The sequence below is a fragment of the Primulina huaijiensis genome, chromosome 17, assembly GCF_012295235.1.
Source record: "Primulina huaijiensis isolate GDHJ02 chromosome 17, ASM1229523v2, whole genome shotgun sequence".
Lineage (NCBI taxonomy): Eukaryota > Viridiplantae > Streptophyta > Magnoliopsida > Lamiales > Gesneriaceae > Primulina > Primulina huaijiensis.
The window spans coordinates 6734451-6757662 of record NC_133322.1 but is presented as its reverse complement, the minus strand read 5'-3'; the positions used below and the strand labels follow the sequence as shown (position 1 = coordinate 6757662).

The 23212-nt window shown below is 36.3% G+C and overlaps 4 protein-coding genes and 2 pseudogenes across 6 annotated transcripts; 3 read left to right on the top strand and 3 right to left on the bottom strand.

Moving 5' to 3' along the window:
- Nucleotides 1–4463: 4463 nt before the first annotated feature.
- LOC140963343 (disease resistance protein RPS2-like) lies at nucleotides 4464–5254 on the bottom strand (annotated as a pseudogene).
- LOC140963342 (uncharacterized) lies at nucleotides 5253–6299 on the top strand. Its single transcript, XM_073422635.1, has one exon. It carries the CDS (start codon nucleotides 5253–5255, stop codon nucleotides 6297–6299), a length of 1047 nt encoding a protein of 348 aa, XP_073278736.1.
- Nucleotides 6300–7917: 1618 nt separating this feature from the next.
- Nucleotides 7918–8355, top strand: LOC140963341 (uncharacterized mitochondrial protein AtMg00820-like). The gene has a single exon (XM_073422634.1). It carries the CDS (start codon nucleotides 7918–7920, stop codon nucleotides 8353–8355), a length of 438 nt encoding a protein of 145 aa, XP_073278735.1.
- Nucleotides 8356–9682: 1327 nt separating this feature from the next.
- On the bottom strand, nucleotides 9683–11527 carry LOC140963340 (disease resistance protein RPS2-like; annotated as a pseudogene).
- A 998-nt stretch (nucleotides 11528–12525) lies between these two features.
- LOC140962305 (THO complex subunit 6) lies at nucleotides 12526–18277 on the top strand. Of its 3 annotated transcripts, none has more exons than XM_073421163.1 (13): nucleotides 12526–12789; nucleotides 12927–12958; nucleotides 13103–13201; nucleotides 13453–13523; nucleotides 14227–14272; nucleotides 14781–14841; nucleotides 15574–15627; nucleotides 15757–15837; nucleotides 16405–16444; nucleotides 16609–16721; nucleotides 16957–17170; nucleotides 17352–17468; nucleotides 17833–18277. In XM_073421163.1, the coding sequence occupies exons 1-13, from the start codon at nucleotides 12589–12591 to the stop codon at nucleotides 17925–17927; spliced, it is 1224 nt and encodes a 407-aa protein (XP_073277264.1). In that variant the 5' UTR covers nucleotides 12526–12588; the 3' UTR covers nucleotides 17928–18277. The 3 variants fall into 3 exon arrangements, with proteins under 3 accessions (XP_073277264.1, XP_073277266.1, XP_073277265.1); XM_073421165.1 differs by having other exon boundaries at nucleotides 12527–12789; nucleotides 16957–17067; XM_073421164.1 differs by having other exon boundaries at nucleotides 12527–12789; nucleotides 16957–17067; nucleotides 17349–17468.
- A 420-nt stretch (nucleotides 18278–18697) lies between these two features.
- On the bottom strand, nucleotides 18698–22404 carry LOC140962304 (cyclin-L1-1). The gene is made up of 9 exons (XM_073421161.1): nucleotides 22228–22404; nucleotides 21796–21984; nucleotides 21556–21637; nucleotides 21304–21444; nucleotides 20677–20846; nucleotides 20015–20288; nucleotides 19401–19824; nucleotides 19249–19284; nucleotides 18698–19137 (listed from the first exon to the last, which is right to left on the bottom strand). The coding sequence occupies exons 2-9, from the start codon at nucleotides 21945–21947 to the stop codon at nucleotides 19064–19066; spliced, it is 1353 nt and encodes a 450-aa protein (XP_073277262.1). The 5' UTR covers nucleotides 21948–21984; nucleotides 22228–22404; the 3' UTR covers nucleotides 18698–19063.
- Nucleotides 22405–23212: the final 808 nt, after the last annotated feature.

Below are 23212 nucleotides of genomic sequence, written 5' to 3'. Positions count from 1 at the left end.
TGTAAGAATATGATTTATTATTATTAATTATTAGTATTAGTATTATATTTATTATCTATTATGGAGTTCAAAACATTGACAAACATGAGATCAAAACATTGAAAAAACAAGAGTTCAAAACATTGAAAAACAAGAGTTCAAAACATTGAAAAAACAAGAGTTCAAAACATCGAAAAACAATTGTGCCCAAATTTTTGACTAAAATAATTAAAATATTTTAAAGCATGCATTAAATTATAAGAATTATTCTCCAATCTTACCTATAAATAGATGTTTTGACAATGAGGGAAGACACACCATAAACCTCTCAAACTAGAGCATGAATGAAGCTTGGACACCATCAACATTTTCTTGAGTGATATTTTCGAGCTAGAAATTCTGTTCATTTTCGAGAGAAACTTCCAGTCCAACGGTTTATTCAAATCTAATCTCCACCGTTCATATTACACTTTCATATGTTCTAAACATCATATCAAAATTTCAGCCTCATGCATACGGTCAAATTTTGTGAAACAATTCGGCAAGAAAACTGCTCGGATTTCAACCGAGTTTAGCTAATTTACGGATTTTCGGACGATAAATTCCAGCTTGTTTCTTCCGTAATTTTGGAGCACCTTTTCGGTAAGTGGGCTTATGTTTTAAAGTATGTAAGTATGTTTTCAAAAAATCGATCGATATGATATATTCCTTCGATTTGATATATGAATATTTCGTTTCGATAAATTGTTAAGCATGTTTAAATCAATTTCAAATGCATGTTCCTTTCGTTTCAAAATTATGTTGTTTTCGTTTCATGTTATATTCTAATATATATTCTTAAACATCAATTTGGTGTATTCTAAGAATTATGTTTAAAGGCACTGTTATGATTCAAGTTAGAAATGGTAAAAAGGAAAATTTTCCTAAAACATAATAAGATATGACAAGTTTATGGCCCTGATGCGGTGGGTAATAATAACTGATATATGGCCTCACCCCTTAGAAGAATTACATATAGGGGACTGATCAGTAACACCATGGATAATAAGATGAAATAACAGTGCAATACGAATAATATATGATATGTCTATATGCATATGATAAGTTATGCTCATTGTTAATATCATGTCCTGATTTTGTTATGAATTATTATTGTGACATGAAATTCATTTAATATTTACATAAATATATATAAGTTATGTCGTGTCTATCATTTTGTCTATTTATTGTTCCGATGTTTGTTGAGACACGGAAAATTTCGAATTGTTAAGATCTATATATGTATATCCTTGTGTTATTGTGATCGATCGTCCCCCACTTACTGAGTATTTCACAAAATACTCACCCTTACACCTCTCACTCCCAGATAAGAATGAAAACCAAGTTGAAGAAGAAGAGCAAATGCATTTCTGGGGATGGTAACAAGGTTTCAGTTGATCAAGACATACTTTGGAATTTGGCTATATTTTATTTTTACGTTGTTCGCTACCGCACTCGTTTGTTAAGTTGATTACGATGTAAAGACAATGTATGTTTTATGAAAAAGACTGGTTTGGTTGTACGCTGTACTACGAGGCTTGTTGATTTACGATTGAAAAATTGTAAAACAACACCGGATGTCAACTCACCCCGGTATCGGGACGTGACAGCTCAATCTTGACCAAGTGACAATTAGAATTACAAATGTAATGGAATTATATGTAGTAAAACAATTATGCTTCCGAAATAGAGCAGCAAGTATCTCCTCTCAAATTCAACAGCTAAGAGCCATCACTGTTTGGTGAGGGGTCTTTGATCGAAAGCTTCGACATCCAAGAATCCAGGAAACCCCTCTTTCTTTGGTTTACAAAGCTGCTGCCGTGTCGTCACCGCCCCACCAAAAACTTGGCAACCGGAGCTTGTAAATCAATTATTTACAGAGGTGGAAGAGGAGACAAAATCACATGTTGCTTAAATGGAGGTTGTTTGAGCAACAAAAAGCAGTAAATTTTCCAATTATCAAGCTGTCATGAAGTGGGGAAGGAAGGTCTCTTTGGTGCCAGAGTCATCCCAATCAAGATTATCCCACCATTACTTGTTGCAGTAGACTTTTGGCAATTCAGAGACATTGATAGCTTTGAGTGGATGCTTCCTCAACTTTGGACTGTTTATGACAGCAATATTCTTCAGCTTGGGAACAAATATGGCTCTTTGGGAGTTACTCTGTCACGCCTCGGAACTCGGGGATGACACCGGCGTTGTTTAACAATCACACAATCGAAAACAACAATTCTTGTAGCACAGTATAAACCGAAACCACTTTATATATCATAATTTAAACGAAATAACGATTGTCTTTACAATACCAAAATCCAAAAACAACAGAGTTTAATACGGAAACGTAAAACTGAATAATCATAATAACTTTTAAAATTAATCTAAATTCTTGAACATTCATCATCCCCAGAATTGCTCAGACTCTTACTCCTCGAGTTCTTCTTCAGGCTTATCTGGGAAAGGTTGTAAAGGGGTGAGTATTTTGGGAATACTCAGCAAGTGTGGGCGTATCGAGCACAACATAAAAAAAATATTTACTCTATTTTCGAAAACAACACATAAATACATCATACTTTTCGTAACGTAACATCATATTCATAACATAACAGCACTGCGATTTTTCCATCTTATATGGTTTGCTGATATCAGTCCCTAAGTTTTAATCCTCTAAGGGGGCGAGGCCATAAATCGGTTCTATCCCACCGTGAATGGCCATATGTTGGAATTCCACCCATTTTCATAAAATCCTCACAGTGTCAACACGTAAACGTACCAAAATTCCAAAAAAAAAAAACGTATGGACAGAATGACGGTGCTCGATCGAATTTTTCGAAAACAATAAAAACATAACCGAAATCTATGGATTTAAACAAGCCCACTTATAGTATTTTTAATTGCTAAAAACGTAGGTGCTCGGCTTCGGAAAGTGGATCGTTCCTTGTTCTTCACTCGGCGGCACTTCGGCTTGATTTTCTTGGACGATTTTTTAGCAGAGTTTTGGCTAGGACAAGCTGCTGGAATTCTCGAAAATATGCAGCAAGGATTTCGAAATTTGTGTGTTGAATGGCTAGGAATGATGTGGTATTTATAGGTGAGGGAGAGGGAGTTAAATTAGATACTCAGGTCATGCCTAAACTAGTGCCAAATCCCATAAGATTTGACTCCAACTATGCCTTTCATGGTTGATGATTTTGCTCCCAAATTGAGCTCTTAATTCCCTAATCTAGCACCTCGATTGGCTAGAAAATTGGTGCAAGGGAGGGGAGAGATTTGCTTCCATTCTTTTAACTCAAGTTGCATATAATTCAATATTCAAGCAATCCCATATTTAGGCACATGATGCTAATTTTCGAATTTTATTTATTTTACACTAACATGCCGTAATTTCTTGTATGCTATATCCCAATCTTGTAAATCTTATTCTCAAATTTTCGAAAACTCCATGCTCAAGCATGCCCTTTATTTAAAGATTATATTCCCAAAAGTAATACAAAATAATCCCATCTAAAATAGGTACACCAAAATTTAATGGTCCTCCTAAATTTAGAGTTACATATGTAGGTTCTCACACTCCTCAGTTTTGGGACATCTCGGATTGATATGATTTTTAGGCTTGGAAAAGCGTGCAAGTTATCCTCCCCTCGCGCTTCATCCTCACTTATCACTTCTTCCATTTCTTCGCAATAAAATATATAGATAATTTCAAGATTTGGCAGACGTAGAATCCAAGAAAAGTTTTTCAACTTGTGGCAATACGAAATGTTCACACATGGAAGATTTTGAAGGCATCCGGGATTTCTCCATACTAATGTGAGGTTAGGAAGGCCATTTAAAGCATGTGTTTCTGCTACTGCCTCATTGATCTCCAAGTATCTCAGTTTCCTACAATTGCTGATGCTAGGCCTGCGTAACTGATCCGAGTCTCCAGAATATGATGATATAGGTAAATGGNGATTGAACCGAAAGAATTATATATATAATATATTATTATATGATATAATATATATTTAAAAAAATTAAAAAAAAAATTATTGATGGCCGTGTGATTTCATGATATAAAATCTCGAACTGGATTTTCTAAGCTTATACGCTTAAATTCAAACTTTGGAATTAAATTCGAGAGTTGTCTTCTAGTTTTAAGTTTTTTAAGCATTTAAACTTAAATTCAAGTTTTATAAGATTTAAGCTCTTGGAATTAGATTTTTAAGTTTGACGCTTAGAATTCGAAATTAGAAAGTTGGTATACTATCTTGATGATGTTCTAAACATTTTCAAAGTTCGTATGACTTTAAAATTTGTATTGCTACTATTTTGAAGCCGTAGTCGTTGTATCTTGGGAAACGAATTGCCAACAACCGTGAGCACCGGGACGGGACATTTAGTTCATCTATTTCTATCCCGAGATTTCTCAAGTCAAATAAAAGAATACCTAACAAAAAATGTGAATCTCACTTCAAGTGAAATCTTCCACATCCGAACAAGAGTAACTGTATAAATTCAAGACCCTTATAGAGCCCTGATATTACTTCACGTGGGATAGTTCTGAGGTGTGGATTGCGTTGAATATTCAAATGTCTTAAATTAGTCAGACATCCCAATTCTTTTTGTGATGTACTTATCTTAGTTCCTGATAAATCAAAATTCCGAAGCTCAACCAATTTGCAGATACATTTTGGAAGCTCTCGGATGCTGGTGAACGATAAGTCCAAAACTTTGAGAATCGGCATGCATGGGAAAAACCCGTAAGAGATTTTGCTCAGACCTTTGTTCCATTAAAGCAGTAACGTAGATAGGTTGGGACATCTTGGTAATTCAGTTAATGTGGTGATTTCGTTATCTAGTAACGAAATTCTCTTTGCTCTTTTCTAGGTATCAACAGAAAGTGCTTCCAAGAGTCCCTCACTGACCCGCATCAAGATTTTTTTCTCGGCATTTGAACGTTCAGACATGATCCATAAGGCAAAACTTCAAACATCATGCATCTTCACTTGTGATTCTTCTTCGCATGTTTCCAAGAAGCAGGCTATTAGAATAGTTGTTACACGCTTTGTGTTAGGGAAATGCGTTTTCTTCTTTTACTTCTCCATTTACTATAAATAGGACATTTCGTTGTATTCTTCTGTGATTTTTCCTCAATATATTTGTTTGAGTTTTGTGGAGATTATCTTTCGTTCGTGTAGATTCATTCGCTAATATGGTATCAGAGCAATAATTCGCAGTAATTCCGCTTCTCTTCCATGGAGAGAGGTGCTCCAAACTCAAATGTTCAATGTTCCACCACTAATCAGGGCCAGGGCCAAAGAATCGCATTCGAAGATTATGGCAGCCTCTTCTACTTGCAGAATGATGATCATCCTGGTCTTGTTCCGGTGTCTCACCCTCTCTCAGGTAACAATTACAACACCTGGAGTCGTGCGATGACTATGACATTGACGGCGAAAAACAATTTGAGTTTCGTCGATGGCACCTCTGTGCGTCCTCCAATTGAGGATTTGTTGTATGGTGCTTGGATCCGCTGTAATAGCATGGTTATCTCCTGGATCCTTAATTCGGTTTCTCGTGAAATTGCGGATAGCTTAATGTACATTGATACTGCGCATGAAGTTTGGATTTATTTACGTGATCGTTTTCATCAAAGTAATGCTCCACGTATATTTCAGATTAAGAAACTCTTGAATGGTTTACAACAAGGATTGATGGATATCAGTGGGTATTATACTCGTATGAGGACTCTTTGGGACGAATTGAGGGATTTCCAGCCGATTTTTGTATGTACTTGTGGTTCGATTAAAGAGTGGATGAACTATCAAAATCAAGATTGTTTTTTACAATTTCTGATGGGATTAAATGATTCTTATGCTCAAATACGAGCTCAGATTTTAATGATGGATCCACTTCCAGTCATGTCTAAGATTTTTTCACTTGTAGTACAGGAGGAAAGACATCAATCAATACATAAAGGAGCTTGTAGTGGTTCTGGTTCTGCTCATCCACAGTCCTCTATGCACCAATCTGTTGCTGCAGCCTTTGTTAAAGGATCTTCACATGGTAAAAGCAATAAAAATGATAAACAAATGATTTGTTCCTATTGTCACTATCCAGGGCACACAGCTGACAAGTGCTATCAACTCCATGGGTATCCACCTAGTCATCCTAAATACAAGCAAAAGCAAAGTGAAGACCGCAACCGAGCTAATCAAGTTCAAGCCTCTACTTCTGCCTCTGCTGATATTGTTCCAGTCTGTTATTCCAGTGACAAAGGATCAAATGGTTTGAGTGATTAACTTAGTCCTGAACATTGCAAGCAGCTCATTGCTTCCTCAGTTCCCAACTCCAACTTGAATATGGCCCTAATTCAACTGCACAACAGCCTGAGCCTTCTGTTTACTGTTTCAGTGGTATAAATCCCTTTATCTTTTGCTTTTACTTCAATTCTGAATTGTGATTGGGTGTTGGATACTGGAGCAACACACCATATTTGTTGTTCTCTATCACTATTCTCTTCATATACGTCCCTTGCTTCCACTATCACATTGCCAAATAATTCCACTACACCAGCCACACATATTGGTTCAGTTCGTTTGTCATGTGAACTTGTTCTTGAGAGTTTTTTATTCATGCCTCAATTTCACTTCAATTTGTTGTCAATTAGTTCACTCACAACTAATCTTCCTTGCTCAGTTTCTTTTTCTTCTGATTCTTGTCAAATTCAGGCACTCAACGAGAACAAGATGATTGGGATGGGTAGACGAGTTGGCAATCTCTATGTGTTAACCAACTCCAGCCTGGTATCACAAGTTTCTCCATCATTATCTATTGTTTGTAATGCTTCCTTAACCCAATGTAAACTTTGGCACTTTAGAATGGGTCATCCATCTTCCAGATTATCTGTCATAGGCAAAGATTTAGCTCTTGGGTCCTTATGTATAGAAAAAGAGTTTGATTGTCATGTTTGTCCATTGTCTAAGTAGAAACGTCTATCTTTTATCTCAAACAATTCAGTTAGTGACAATTTGTTTGATTTAGTGCATCTTGATATTTGGGGTCCATTTTCTACTTTAAGTGTTGAAGGTTATAGGTACTTTCTCACTATTGTGGATGATCATTCACGATTCACTTCGGTTTATTCCCTCAAAGCTAAGTCCGATGTCTCTAACATATTTCCCATTTTTTTCAAAATGATTCGCACCCAATTTGAACGTAAAATTAAGGCTGTTCGGACAAACAATGCTCCTGAGCTAGATTTTTATAATTTCTTTCGTAGCGAAAGCATTATTTCTCAGCATTCATGTGTTGAGCGATCACAACAAAATTCAGTTGTGGAAAGAAAACATCAACATATACTCAATGTGGCTCGAGTTTTGTTTTTTCAGTCATGCATTCCTTTAGTTTATTGGAGTGATTGTGTTCAAACTGTTGTGTATTTGATCAATCGAACTCCTTCCCCTCGACTTTCACATAAAACTCCATTCGAACTATTGCATTGCAAACCACCTTCTTATTCTCACTTGAAAGTCTTTGGTTGTTTGTGCTATGGTTCCACCTTCATGAGTCACCGTACTAAGTTTTCACCCCGTGCCATTAAGTATGTGTTTTTGGGTTATCCATTGGGTTTTAAGGCATACAAACTCCTTAATCTTGATACAAATGAAATATACATTTCTCGTGATATGATTTTTCATGAGACCGCCTTTTTTTTTCACAGTGAATCCCCTCTTTCACATTTAGATTCTTTCTTTGATAATGTCTTACCAACACAATTTGAATCTTCTCATGTCCCTACTCACACATGACCTGGTACATTCAAATCGTTCCAGCAGAATAATCAAACCTCCAAGTCATTTGCGTGATTTTCATTGTTATACCACTGAATTTTCTTCTTTTATTTGTATTGCTCACCCGATGTCTTCTACTCTTGGTGATCATTGTTTGTCCCCATCTCACAAATTTTTCGTACATACTATATCGTCTGTTGTCGAACCAAACAATTTCTCTCAGGCCGTTGTTCAACCTGAATGGAGACAAGCCATGTTTGAGGAATTGCGAGCTTTGGAACGTAATGGGACTTGGTCCATAGTGTCTTTGCCACCTAACAAGCGTGTTGTAGGCTGTAGGTGGGTGTATAAAGCAAAATTCTTTGCTGATGGTCGTTTGGAATGTTATAAGGAAAGGCCCGTAGCTAAGGGCTGCACACAACAAGAGGGTATTGATTATCTTGAGACATTCTCACATGTCGCAAAGTTGGTAACCATGAGAACTTTGTTGGCCTTGGCTTCTATTCATGGCTGGTTTTTAACACAACTAGATGTAAATAATGCATTCTTGCACGGTCTTATCTGAAGAGGTGTATATGTCGTTGCCTCCGGGATATCAACGACATGGAGAGTCTTTACCTTCGAATGCAGTTTGCAAATTGCACAAGTCCTTGTATGGTTTGAAGCAAGCCTCTAGACAATGGTTTGCCAAATTCTCTTCCACACTACTTCGTATTGGTTTTGTTCAATCTCATGCAGATAATTCATTGTTTATTCGCAATCGTGGAGATGTGTTTCTGGCCTTAGTGGTATATGTGGACGATATAGTCATTGCCACGAACAATGAGGAAGAAGTCACTGATTTAAAGACATTTCTGGACAATCAATTCAAGCTAAAAGACTTGGGTGACCTCAAATACTTTCTTGGAATTGAAGTGGCACGTTCATCACAAGGCATTTCTATATGCCAACGGCACTATGCTCTCTAATTACTTGCTGATACAGGACTTACTGGATGTAAGCCACGTACTACGCCGTTAGATGTAGGCTTGAAGCTCAATGAAGAAGAGGGTGAATTGCTCTCTGATCCTTCCGTATATAGACGTCTTGTTGGTAGACTTCTTTACCTTACTGTCACATGTCCTGACTTAGCATACTCAGTTAACAAGCTAACTCAATTTGTTTCAAAGCCAAGAGACACACATTTACAAGCTATATATTCGGTGCTGAAATATGTTAAAGGGACAGTAGGTCAGGGCTTGTTCTACAACTCATCATCCAACCTCAAGCTGAGTTTGTTTTATGATTCTGACTGGGCAGCCTGGCCCGATACAAGACGCTCAATTTCTGGTTTTTGTGTTCTTCTAGGAGAGTCATTGATATCTTGGAAATCAAAGAAACAACATACTGTTTCCAGGTCATCTTCCGAAGCAGAGTATCGATCAATGGCGAATGCAACATGCGAGGTGGTCTGGTTGCTTTCATTGCTCAATGATTTTCAAGTATGCTGTGATACTCCAGTACCTTTGTTTTGTGATAATCAGGCAGCCCTGCATATCGCTTCCAATCCTGTGTTTCATGAGCGTACTAAACACATCGAGATAGATTGCCATGTGGTGCGGGAAAAGTTACAAGCTGGGATCATCAAAGTGTTATATGTGGCCTCAAGTCTGCAACTTGCTGATTTGTTTACAAAGTCTCTTCTTCCCACACGGTTTCGAGAGCTCTTGTCCAAGATGGCTATTCACAATATTCATTTTCCATCTTGAGGAGGAGTATTAGAATAGTTGTTACACGCTTTGTGTTAGGGAAATACGTTTTCTTCTTTTACTTCTCCATTTACTATAAATAGGACATTTCATTGTATTCTTCTGTGATTTTCCCTCAATATATTTGTTTGAGTTTTGTGGAGATTATCTTTCGTTCGTGTAGATCCATTCGCTAATACACGCAACTTTCAGAGATCCTATAATGGCATGTCCCATGATGTGGACTTTGCTATCTTGTAAGCTATCTAAAAAATACTTCCCCAGCCCAATATTCAATAAGATGTTCTTTCTCAATACAGTAGATTTCAGGAAATAAAGAACAGTACAACACCAACGATCTTAATATATCGTTGTCAAGGTTGTCGTAAGTGAATTTTAGAAGTGTAAAAATGTCTTCCATACCTCGCACTTCTGATGGTGACTTGTATAGAACTTCTACAGCATAGATCCATTCCTCCTATGTTCTTTTGTTGGCCATTGCCCTTCCTATGGTCACAATAGCAAGGGAAGACCTCCACATTTTCTGACAATAGTCTTAGCAAAATTAAATATCGGCGGTGAGTTTATGATCTCATTTCCGCCAACCTTCTCCTGAAATAGAAGCCAAGATTCCCGCTCATTCAAGAAATCCACTTTGAGCTTGAAGTTTGCATCCATATAACTGCACACTTCCATAGAGCGTGTAGTGAAAACCACTTTGCTTCCATTTTCTTGATTGGGAACGGGGATACCAATCTTCTCGAGATCAAGGCCTTCCCAAACATCATCTAGGAGCAACAAAAATTTCTTCTTTCTCATGACATTGTATATTCTCGAGGCTCGTAATCATTGAAACTAAGTTTCATCCCAAGACCATCCTAATCGCACTCCAATCGCCTGTTGAATCTTCTCAATCACGTAATCTTTCGACACCACAGCCCAGATCACCAATTCAAAATCATGATCCAAGGTCAAAAATCCATTGTTTATGCTCTCAGCAGAATTGTTTTCCCAACGCCTCCAATCCCATAAATTCCAATGGTTCCAACATTCTCTTGTCTAAGAAGTTTCCCGACTTTCTCCAACATCAGTTCAAGCCCCACAGCTGGCCGGCTCGGTATCTCCACTACAGGGACAAGAAGCAATCCATCTGCCAAGTTTACTTCCAATTTCCCTTTCCCTTGCTCTTGAGATCATTTACTAACAATATCGCATCCGTAATTTTCTTGCCAATCCCGCATCTCAAATAACAGTCTGTGTAGCAACATCGTATACACTGCCTCTTCTTCTGCTCTATATCCTCTTTGATTATTCTTACTTCATTTCCACTTTGTCAACTCTAGTTAGACCCACCCTTTGACTTGGGTAGTGCATGTTAATCCTAGCAGCTCCGCTCTGTCAACCTTTTTTTTCAGGTCGTCCCTCGTGTCAAAAAGCGCCTCAAGTGAAGCTTCAAGAGAATCGATATTCTGATCCACATTTGCAGCTATATCAACTTTTCTGAAAAAGTAATCAGCCAAACAACTTAGAAGTGATAACAATGGCTTAACAAAATCCATTAAAATTCTAACTATCAAAAGCCTTTTCCCTTTGATTCTTGTTTTCTAGTTGGAGTGATTTATAGGATAATAGAGCAAGAAAAATGGACAGCTTTGTGCCAGCATTTAATAGCATTATTGAGTTGACCTGACACTTTCTTGGTCCTCATCCTGGGAATCTCCCCTCGCTCTTCAAAAACTTTGAGTTGATTTTGACCCATTTTGTGGACTACAGAAATAATCAAGCAAATAAATAAAGAAACGACATTTGACTTGGTTTTGATTAACATAAAAGTCCACAAGATAAAAAAAAAATACCAATATCTTGAACTGTAACGCAACTGGAAGAACTCCCAGCTCGTCCGGTGAATAGAAGAAGCCATTCGTGGGAGAAAAAAAACCCAAATTGCGAATCTTTTCGAAGTTTTTGGGGGTGATCGCAAAATTCTTTTTTCTAGAAGGGTTAAATGGCAATTTAAAATAAGAAATATATGTGTCTTATCACATATAAATCAGGAAAGAAATATGTAGTTGAAAAACTATCCATGCTCCCTACTGGATTGCATTATACATATATAAGTCTAATTGAATCAAACATTATATTTGATAATTCTTCAATACTGATCAATTGGCATGATCGATTAGGACATCTTGGTTCAACAATGATGATAAGAATTATAGAAAATACACATGGTCATCCGCTGAAAAACCTGAAGATTTTTCAAAATAACAAGTTTTAATGCAAAGCATGTTCTCTTGGAAAACTTATTATAAGACCATCACCAGCTAAAATCCAAACTGAATCATCCATGTTTTTTGAACGTATTCAGGGTGATATTTGTGGGCCAATTCATCAACCACGTGGACCATTTAGATATTTTATGGTATTAATCGATATCTCCAGCACATGGTCACATGTATATTTATTATCAACTCGGAATGTGGCATTTGCAAGATTACTTGCTCAAATAATAAAATTGCGGGATCAATTTTTTGATCATACAATCAAGAAAATTAAACTTGATAATGCTGGTGAATTTACTTCCCAGACTTTCAATGATTATTATATGTCAATGGGAATCATTGTTAATCATCATGTTACTCATGTACATACACAAAATATATTAGCTGAATCATTGATTAAACGTCTACAACTGATTGCTAGACCAATGATTATGAAAACAAAACTCCATGTTTCTATACGGGGACATGCATTTTACATGCTCATGCATTAATTCGCATCAGACCAAGTGCATATCATAAATACTCCACATTGCAGCTTTCTTTTGGTAAAAAACCAGACATTTCTAATCTGAGAATTTTTGGATGTATGGTATATTTGCATATTGCACCGTCTCGAAAAACAAAAATAAGACCTCAAAGAAAGATTAGAATTTATGTTGGTTATAATAACTCATCAATCATTCGATATCTTGAACCTCAGACATGCGACATGTTACCATCACATATTGCTGATCGTCATTTTAAGTGTTTCTCTCAAGAGCTCGCGAGAGGAGTTTAGAGAAACGAGAAATGGGAGTTGAAAGAATGGACTGCAGGAACTGGGACGAAGACGCTTACAGAGAAAGCATTTTAGGGGAGAGAGAATCCCTTACCCGGACCATTTTCCGTACCACATTTGCTCCAAACGCTAACCCTAATCCCAATTCCGATCACATCGCCACCGCCTCCAGCGACGGCTCTATTGCCTCTTACTCCATTTCCTCCTGCTTGGTACGATCCTTTCTAATTAATATCTGGGACTACTTCGTTCTATAGTCATGATAAACGTAATTCGTACTCTCATACACTCAATGTGACTTTTGAAGTGTACTTCATTTTTAAAATATGCAATCTTTGTTTGTTGGCAGGCATATGGTTGCGGGACTGCAAGGGGTGAAAAGTAAGTACACATCACTATGTGTTGGAGCAATGATATAGATTGGTGCTGTTACTGGTCTATTTTAACTATAATTTTACCGGCTTTGATTCAGTCTCGAGTTTTAAGTGTTGGAAATTTTAGTGAACGAGTCTCTGTTTTGTGAAGTTGGTTGACAGCGGAACCGAATTTTTTGACTCAAGGGCATGATGGACCTGCTTATGATGTTAAATTTTATGGTGAAGATGATGATTCTTTGCTACTGAGGTACTAGTTACTTTTCTTTAGTCTGAGCGTTTTCTTGTGATCTTACATTTATTTTCTGGGTTGAAATGATATTGTTTGTAATTAAGACTGTGTTTTGAAACGCACACTGGATTAATATTTTGATCATCATATTAACAAATAGTACTGGTAGTGATGGCTGGGTGATAATTTTGGTGAAATTTGCTTTCTTTTTTATGTTTTATATCAATGGCATTTGAATATGTTTGTCGACTTGGGACTGGGTTATCTAGTTGTGGTGATGATGGCCGAGTACGAGGGTGGAAATGGAAAGAGGTTATGGGAAGTGAAGCTCCTATACAAGGTAATTTATCCATTAGAGTGGTATCGGTTCAAAGAATATTTTGAGATTATTTGGTTGTCCTTGAATGGAACTTAGTATGAACCTTGTTTTTCTAGCTTTCTTTTGTGAAATTTTAACTGCTTTAGGTTGTCACCGATGCATTGTTCCAGAAAAGAGGATTTTTTTGAGTTGGGGGAAGGGTTTTGTTATAACTGGACTCGAACCCGAAACTTCGTCTCAAACTTGAAACCTTGAGGTCAGATGAGTCATCGGCAAAAAAGAGGATACTTTGAAATATTGTAAATGTTGTAAAGTTGCTTTTTGGCGCCAATCTAGTAGAGCCCTGGCTAAAATTTTTACATTGTTGTGGAGCCCATCAATGGAAAGCTTCAGCTTCAAAGTGATTGATTTTTAACATAAATAAGAAATTCAAACCTATGGTATTTAAAGTTAATCTGAAACCTCAGTGTATTTTAGTGTGATGTCCTGAAACCTTAGTGTATTTTAGTGCAACATCAGTCCAACTTTTATGAATTTCTGTTTGTCTTATGCCCAATTTTTTGTTTTTACTAGATTTTTGTAGGATTTGAGCCCTTCTATTTTGCATGTATCTGGATGGGCTTGCTGTCCCATTTTATTGCTAAATTTCTTTTTCTTTTGTTTTACTAAAAGAACATCCAAACTCCATTATTATGCGTAACTCAATGCTCATTTTATTTTGCAGGAGGCAAGTTGAAGCCGGTGCTTGATTTGGTGAATCCTCAGCATAAGTTAGTGATTTTATTTTAATTGAAGAGAATGGCAATGTTAGCTTACAAAAGCCTTTTCCTTTTGTATTTGGTCCACATAATAATTTTGAGTTAGATGGCATGCAGGTAGTACTAAAATGTTGTGGGTTTCTTGATTATGAAATTTTTTCCACAAATTTAAAAGATATGAATGAATGTAAGCAATGATCAATCTCAGCCTGTTTCTGTGGTATCTATACAACTTTGTGAACTCACTCATTTCCAAGTAAAAATGGTCTTAATGGCCTTATTACTTAACAGCATCAAGAAGAAGTTCATGTGGCATTTCATAATAATTATAAGACTTTTGTCCACATGCCTTCTATTTCAATATGGTAGAATGAGTGCAGTGTAAATGCCAATTTTTGTTTCTGCAAATTTCCGTTCTGTTTTGACTGTGTATTGGATACGTAAGCCTTGGTTTGTTCTCTTTTCTGTTTATTTCTTATTTCCACCTACTTTCTTCTGGTGCTTCCTCTCTATATCTCAGAGGTCCTTGGGGTGCTCTCTCTCCTATTCCAGAGAACAATGCTTTGGCAGTTGATTGTCAGGTTTATGCATTTTTTAACTGTTTTTATTTCGAGTTAGCTGCTGTTAGATTTATTTCATGGAAAATCTAGTTATCGAAATTTATAAGTCTTTGACATGTTGAGATTGGGGCACATGGTTTCTCTAGGGTCCATAATGTGATTTTTTTGGCATTCTGTATTCGTGAGTAAAATTAATTGAATGATAGGCAAGATTGAACATTCTTTTTCTCATGTAAGTGTATTTATTTGGTTTTGTTAGAGACTGCTCTTGAACTTACTTCCCAACCATTTTTGGATACTCTGAAACATTTTCACCTTTTCTTTTTTATCTTCCACAAATTCAGTAACAGTACTGTGTTTTTGTCATCTACCTACCTGAATCGTTATCCTATAAGCAGTATGGAGTTTATAGGATTTCCTGCCTAGGTATTTTTTCTTGTAGCTACGTGGGAAGGGATTTATGCGGTAGGAAATGGCACCTCCAAGATTTATTTCCCTTTTGCTGTTACAAGATGAATGATTAAGACAAGTGAACTGCAACAGTGTGCATAAATTTCTGATATTGAAAGAGTTGACATTCATTGCTCTGCAAACTTGCTTTTCTAAATTTTAGGAGAGAAAACTGCCAACTTTCCAGACACTATCAGTCCTTACTCTCAATTTGAGAAATCATATTATACCTGCTTTTGTCGGTCATACTTCATCCTGTCATGTTCTGCCTGTATAACGTGGAATTTTCATGATTATCTATAGAGGGGATCCATCTATGCAGCTGCCGGTGATTCTTATGCGTATTGCTGGGATGTGGTATGTATTTTCTCACTCTGCTGCCCCAATATGCGTGACATGATTTTACTATCCTTCGACATAGGGAAAATCGTTAGTGAATAAATGAAATGACCAACATTCTTGATCAAGTTTTGGTACAATGATCAGGAGAAATGTGAGGTTAAGACGGTCTTCAAAGGGCACTCAAACTATCTACACAGCATTGCTGCGTGCAAGTTGAGCAATCAGGTCATTAATTTCTCTTCTTTTTCCATGAACAATGTAGAACCAAAAACCCGTATATCTAATTCGGTTTCAGCTTTCCTCCGTCTTATTTGCCTCTTTTGGGTTATTTTTGTTTGAACTTAAATTTACATAGGAAAATTGAGTCCTGAATCCCAGGGACCCAAAGAAAACAACTATGAGTAGGATCACCAAGAAAGCAAATAGAAACTCACTCTAGCTTTTATAAAACTAGCAGCCAATCTCGAACGAGGAGCTCCCTTAAAGCTACTTCTTATAAGCTGTATGGTTCACTAAAGACACCAGCCGAAAAAGATACACAGATCTGTTAATACAAGAAACAGAAAAGCTTTTACTGTTTCGCTTAGAGGGGGAAAAGGAAGAAATAAAAATGAAACCACATGAAGTAACCGGAAAGCATATAAATATTTACTTGCAAAATACAAGTTCTGTAATACAAAATCACGTAAAAGGAGTCGGCTGAGGCTGCAGATTTGTACAAACTGAAGTTCTCTAAAAAACGTTTAAGTTTATTTCATGCTCTTATACCTGCTATTTTTTGTTTCGTTTCAGATCATAACTGGTTCAGAAGATGGCACTGCTCGAATATGGGGTACTAAATTTACTGTACAACCAGGACAAGATGATATGAATTGATTAGAAAATGAACATCTAATCGTGTTTCTTCTGGTTTCTGCCACTTATATACGAGTTGAGTAGTCTTCATTTTTTATTACCAATGTATATGACTTGATTGAATTTTGTGAACTGTTGTAGATTGCACAGCTGGGAAATGCATCCAAATAATTGATCCCATACCAGATAAGAAATCAAACACATCTTATCCATGTGTTAGTTGCGTCACTATTGATTCTAGCGAGAGCTGGTTGGTAAGAGATTATGCCATAAAATGTTACCGTGCTTTAAATATGTTCACTTGCACCACTAACCTATCCTTTCTGATTCTATTTTAATGAGCTGCAAATGGTGATATTTTATATTAAATTGATCAAGTTTTTCATAGTCATTCTTAGTTTATTCTATTGGCCCAAATGATTTTATTAATCTGTGCTACTTTGTTCTGGCTCGAGGTATTGACTTCTCCATATATCTGTACTGTCACAGGCTTGTGGAAAGGGCCAATCTTTGTCAGTCTGGAATCTTCCTGCTCGTGAATGCGTTTTTAGCACGGCAACTCATGCTTGTATTCAAGATGTTCTATTTGATAATAATCAAGTTAGTTTGTGCATATTTTATTTCATCAACACATCATTTCTTCGTCAGTTAGGTTCAAGTTCTCATCTGTACGTGTTACGGATGGTTTTTCAAAAGCCATCAGGTCCACCTATTTGGATCTCCCTTATTAGTGTGAATGATGTTTAGCTAAACATTAAAACTTGTGATATAACAGTGATATTTCCGTTTACTCTGTTAGGGCATTGTGTTTTAAACTCTTCCTTTTGTATCGTGCACACCTTTCTGGGCCATCTTATCTCTGACATCCCATGTTATTTCTGCAGATTTTAGCTGTTGGAGCAGAACCATTTCTCACCAGATTCAACTTAAATGGAAAAATTCTTTCACAAATTCAATGTGCTCCTCAATCTGTATTTTCAATTTCTCTGCATCCTTCTGGTGTAAGTTCCTTTTTATTCACTACTTTCTTGCACTATTTTGAACCTTTTCAGTTATCCAGTAGTAACAGTTGTATGGCACTAGACAATTTCATCTTAGATTACATTTTAACACAAATCATAATCTCATCAAAAAAGCTTTCGGCGATTCTCAATTGGGAGAATAAAAGAATATCAACCTAACAAAATAAGGCAACTGAACTCAAAAGTTATATTTGAGAAGTAGAACTCCAACCCAACCATTGATTTGTACGTATGAAACATGAATATTATAAGTAACACAAAAACATCTATATTTTTGTTATCTCTAGTTGAATACACATCAACTCACCTCAGTCATTGTGTGTTACATTTGTTTCTTTTCCAGGTTACGTCTGTATCTGGTTATGGAGCTCTTGTAGACATCATTTCGCAATTTGGAAGTCACTCGTGTACATTCCGTTGCAGAAGCATATAAGTTAACTTGTCAAATTACTTTATCCTCATTGCTGGCGCTTGGAACTTTCGCCCCAGTTATGAAAGAGCAGATTTTCAGAAGCAATGAATTCTAGTCTGGTTCCATGTTGTGCTACTGCTACCTTGTAGCTTGCACTTCATCATATGGTGTAGCATTATGGCTCTGCTCTAGTTGCTGCTACACTTGGATGCCGAGTTCTCATGTTATTAGGTCTTCGGGACATAACTAATCCTTGTAATAGCAACTGATGCTCAAGGTCATCGATTTTTAGGCTAAAATGCTAAATTATGTCAGATTTTGCAGTAATTTCATCTCATATAATGGCAATATATACAATGCCCTATGATAACTTTCATATATGTTTATCTTGTTCGTTCGATGCTAGCCTTAGAGCATTGTTCTAGGAATGGATCCAATAACATATAATAGATACATATGATTTTTCACGTGTATCTATGCAAAGAAAAATAAATGATTTTTCATGCGGGAGGGACTATTCAATGAACAAAATGAAAAATCAGACGTGGATCATTGTACACCATTAGATGAAAACTTGGGCATAGAATGGAATAAATCTGTTTTCTTCCAGAATCGCATGGTGGGGTACCACATTTTCATACAGGTACCTGACAGTTGGGTATCGTTGACAAAGAGATGTAACCAATACGTCCTACCAACCTACATGCCTAACGATGCTTTGTAAGAGGAAAAGTGGAGAATTGGACTTAAAACCCACCCTTATCTTAAATTAAGAGAGAATCAAGTCTACAATGGATTCATTGGAAGGATGATACAATTATGATTCAAAGTTTTATGGTTGGGTGGGACAACACAATTGAATTTATTCAGAATACGATTCGAAATACACGTTTGCTAATGCATGCCAAAATACTCACTAGAGGATGTAATAACTTTACTTGTATACAATAAAAGAGAAGTAAGCCTACTAATGAAAATTTGGGTGTTCGGCATCTTAAACTCTGAAATTGTTACTTAACCACTTCATAAATAGTTTCATCAGCTCCAATGAAAATGCTTCTTGATGGAATTTTGTAGAATTGAAGTAAGTGATCTTTGGAAACGGTCTTGGAGTAGAACAGCATAGCTGAAAAGTAGAAAACCAAGCCATTTCCTAACCTGCTCAAACATATGAATGATGCTTGCGACGATCTTTCTCCCTCTCCCTTGAATATGAAGAATTATGGTACTCACGATCTGGTAAAAAATGATTTTTCATAAATATACGATATACTTTATTGTCCGAACTGTTCTACTGACTGTGTAACTTGGTTTCAAAACATTCAAACTAAAAAATAACAAATATACCTCTGGATGAGATATGTTTAGACTTCTCCAGACGTCCTGCAAATGATACAATCAAAATGACTAATCAAATTTGAAAAACAAAGTTGTGAAAGGAGAAATTTAATGATGCCAGCAGAATGCCAGAGATCAAGCGTGTAACATAAGAACCTCACCAGAATCTTTTCCCCTCTCCCTGGTGCGATGACCCTTTTCCTTCACTTTATCTCTGTCTCTTTCAGTGTCTTCCCGTCCACGTTCCCTATCAGATTCCCTCCCTCTATCGTAATCTCTGCTTTTAGTTCTCTCCTTTTCCCGTTCTCGGTCCCTTTCCCTTTCCCTGCCTCTTTCTCTCTCCTTGTTCCTTTCTCCACCAGTTTCTGTTCTATGATTAGGAATCAATTTTGATTCAGGTTCTTCTCTTGATTCTTCCTCAATAGGGATGCCTTTAGATTCATCATCACTTCTCTTTGACTCCTTCAATTTGTCAAGAGCAGCTTTAACTGTTTCATCCTCACCAACTTCCTGACTAATAGAAGTGGAAGACACCTTTACAGTACCAGCACCTTCATTTGTGGTTGTTCCCACCAAGGAGCCATCCTGCAGAAAAACAATGGAACAAAATCTTAAGGCCGCAAACTGACATTAGAGGGAGTAAATGAGCAAAAGTGTTGAGAGACCCTGGCCAATATATCTCAATGTGTTAAGCAGCATGCGTGACATGTCAGGGAAACATAGACCAGAAACAAAATCAAACCACAAAGCAATTCACCTGGAGAATAGTAATTACCTTTGAAACCGACTGATTTGGTGAATCCCATGATCGATTAGATGTTGCGAAAGAACCCCCTTCTTTGCACACAGGAATATATTGGGCCTTTGGTAGGCTGTATAAGTGAGCCAGAACTCTGCAAACCTCATCTATCCCAGATTTGTCTGCATCAAATGCTTTCCACCATGGAGGATTCTCAGGTAGTGGTACTTGAAATCTACGGGCTGCAGCATACACAACACCACAGGCCACAACCTCACTCTTAAATCTCAAACAAAGAGTCGTGCGCAAGCTGTTTTATTGTCCACACACACAAAAAAGAAAAAGGAAAAAAGAGGATTGTTATAAGGGGTGAAAATTTTGACATATGAGGATAATGTGAATAAGGAATTAAGGATCTTTTCAGACACACATAATATCAATTATATGAGAAAACTCGATCCTTCCTCCACCAAGCAAGAAAAAATCAAGCATTTTTTAATGATAATCTTGCACATCCTACATCTAACTGCAAATCACAGTATCATACTAACGAAGAATCAAATTTCCAGCTAAGCCATAAACAAGAGCCTCTAATGTTCCAGGAAAATATGCCAGTCATAGCATAGCAAAAATGTAGACTTAAAGAACCATAAATATCCTACAAGTACATGCTTGTGTAACTAGAAAGAAAATGTTGCCTGTCATTTGCAAGATTCCAAGCTTCTTGTCTGAGTTCTGGGGGAGTTTCCAGTGTAGCAAGGTAACTAGATATAAACTTATGAGGATGCTCCACATGGCAGATGAATCCCATCTCCTTCAAAAGATGTCTTTCCGTTCGGATCAAATGTGCTTTTAGATCCACATATTTCTGTTGAACAAGAAAAAACAAGCATTCATTTCACACATTCTGCTTTAAACTCAAGTCACGTGTTCTCTGAAAATCCTATACATGTGATCCTACTTCGATTTAAATAAAAACACATAACTTCACATCTCAAATCAAATATTCAAAATATAGTTATTGGACAAGTAAACGTTTTCTCTTCATTTTGTTTCCCATCATAAATATACAATTTACATTTTCCAACAGACGTTGCACGGCCATTTCACGACATCATATCAACTTTGAAAATCATATTCAAACCCTGTATGAAAAATCTCATCAAGAAAACCACAAGAACCTTCTTAAAATTTCACATTGAAAGTCAGCAAAAAAGCCCACCTAAACGGACCCGAATGATACACGAGATGGTAGAGATACTTGCAGACAGAACTAAAAATTTGATATCACAAGTCCAAGAGAAAATAGTGAAACTAAAAGCTACCTTAGAAGAAGTATCCAGATGCTCTATTGGTAAGTTTTCCCTCCTACATTCCATCCTGTGGAAAACAATAAGAACCTGCCTTGCTTTCCGCGGACTTTCTTCAAGTTTTGAAGCAAGCCAAACACAACTAGCGGCAACCCTCTAAAAAATAAATCAAACCTGGTCCAAATAAGTATAGCACACGGAATGGCGAAATGAAAGTGCATTGCTGCAATGGAAGGGAAAAAGAAAGTAAAATGAAAATAAGGAGACCTTCACGTTGAACCGAGCAAATGATTTCTTGCAGTAGAAGCGGTGAAATAAGACCTGTGCAGTGGCCATAACAGCTTGAGGTCTGAGAATCATATAGATAAGGAGATACATAATCTGATATAGGGTAGAAGGTAAAAACAAATCATATGATACAATCTAGGAAGGATGTGAATTAAGTCAAATATTCCAGAACGAAATAGGCGCTGAAAAGCAAATAAGATATTCAAATGGAAAGGATACAATCTAAGCAAAATGCCACTTTCTTGAACGAGGTCACAACCATAGATTCTAAGCGTGGTCTCAGTGGCCTCGTCAATTCCATCTTTTCTAGACGGTGAGCTCCTTAGTTGCTCTTCCGTCAAATAAAATGTATCAATCGCGGTGTAAATCATATTCTTCTTAGAGTAAGTATATGAATTCTCGATAAAACTGCAACCAAATACGAGAAATTCAGCAAACAAATCTCGGAAACTTCACCACCAACACTGAGTAGGTCAGGAAATTTGAAATTCAATCTTTTTAAAAGCAACGGTAATTTTGTTCCAGAATCACACCTCCAACTACCCATACAAACAATAATTTTCGAGAAATCTGAAATTTAAAAAAGAAATCCAATACATATAGTAAAAACAAAACCAACTTAATCACCGCCCCCACAAGCAACAGCTTTACCTTTGCAGTGTTTGGAGAACACAGTTTACGTACAAGGAGAATATTCTTCACACGTAAATATACGAACTTTTTTCCGGTGAGAAGTAAGGCAATAAAGACCGGAGGAGGATCTTCGTTCTTTGATCAGAATTACCGATGAATTAGGGCAACAGAAAACGAATTTGGGAATTGGGGGGATTTTGACATATATAAATATATTTAAAAAAAACACTGAAAATTTAAATGGAAAAAAAATAGTTAATTAGATTGAGAAAATAAAATAAAACAAGTATTTAATAGATGAGCAGGTCTTATGACACAATCTCAAATCTTTATTCGTAAAATAAGTCAATTATGTCTATATTTATAATAAAAAAACTTTTATGAATGACCAAAATATAAGATATGTTTCACAAAATTGACGACCGTCGAGCTTTTGTGTTTCATCATCAAGTTTTATACTAAAAATTGACAATTATTCTCTTTAATTGATTGTTTTTATTTTTGGTAAATTCAATAGTAGTTTTAAACTTAAAAATAAGTTATCTAAACCTAAACTGTTAAATATTAATTCCCCAATGATACAAAAGTAATTAAATATTAATTTAATTTAACTAATCGAAAGTTTAATGAAGTTCTAACGAAAATTATCTACGATGTATGATACCACTTTGATTTTCATTACAAACATTTTCTCGTATGAGTCTGTCAAACGAGATTTTTTCAATGCGGTTTATCGGACTAACTTGATTTATAGGTTACTACATAACCAATGTACAACGAAAAATAACAACATATTCCATGGTCGTCAAAAAATTATTGAAACCTTGATATAGTTTGTGCCTTAATTTTGTTATTATTTCAAGTGACATATCATTATGAATACAAAGTATAAGCCGTATGCATATAGCATTAATTGATAAAAAAATTACATTAATTAAAGCGTTTTCATTAAAAAGATACATTAATAATTTATTATTCAACTAACAAATTTATGATTCCATCA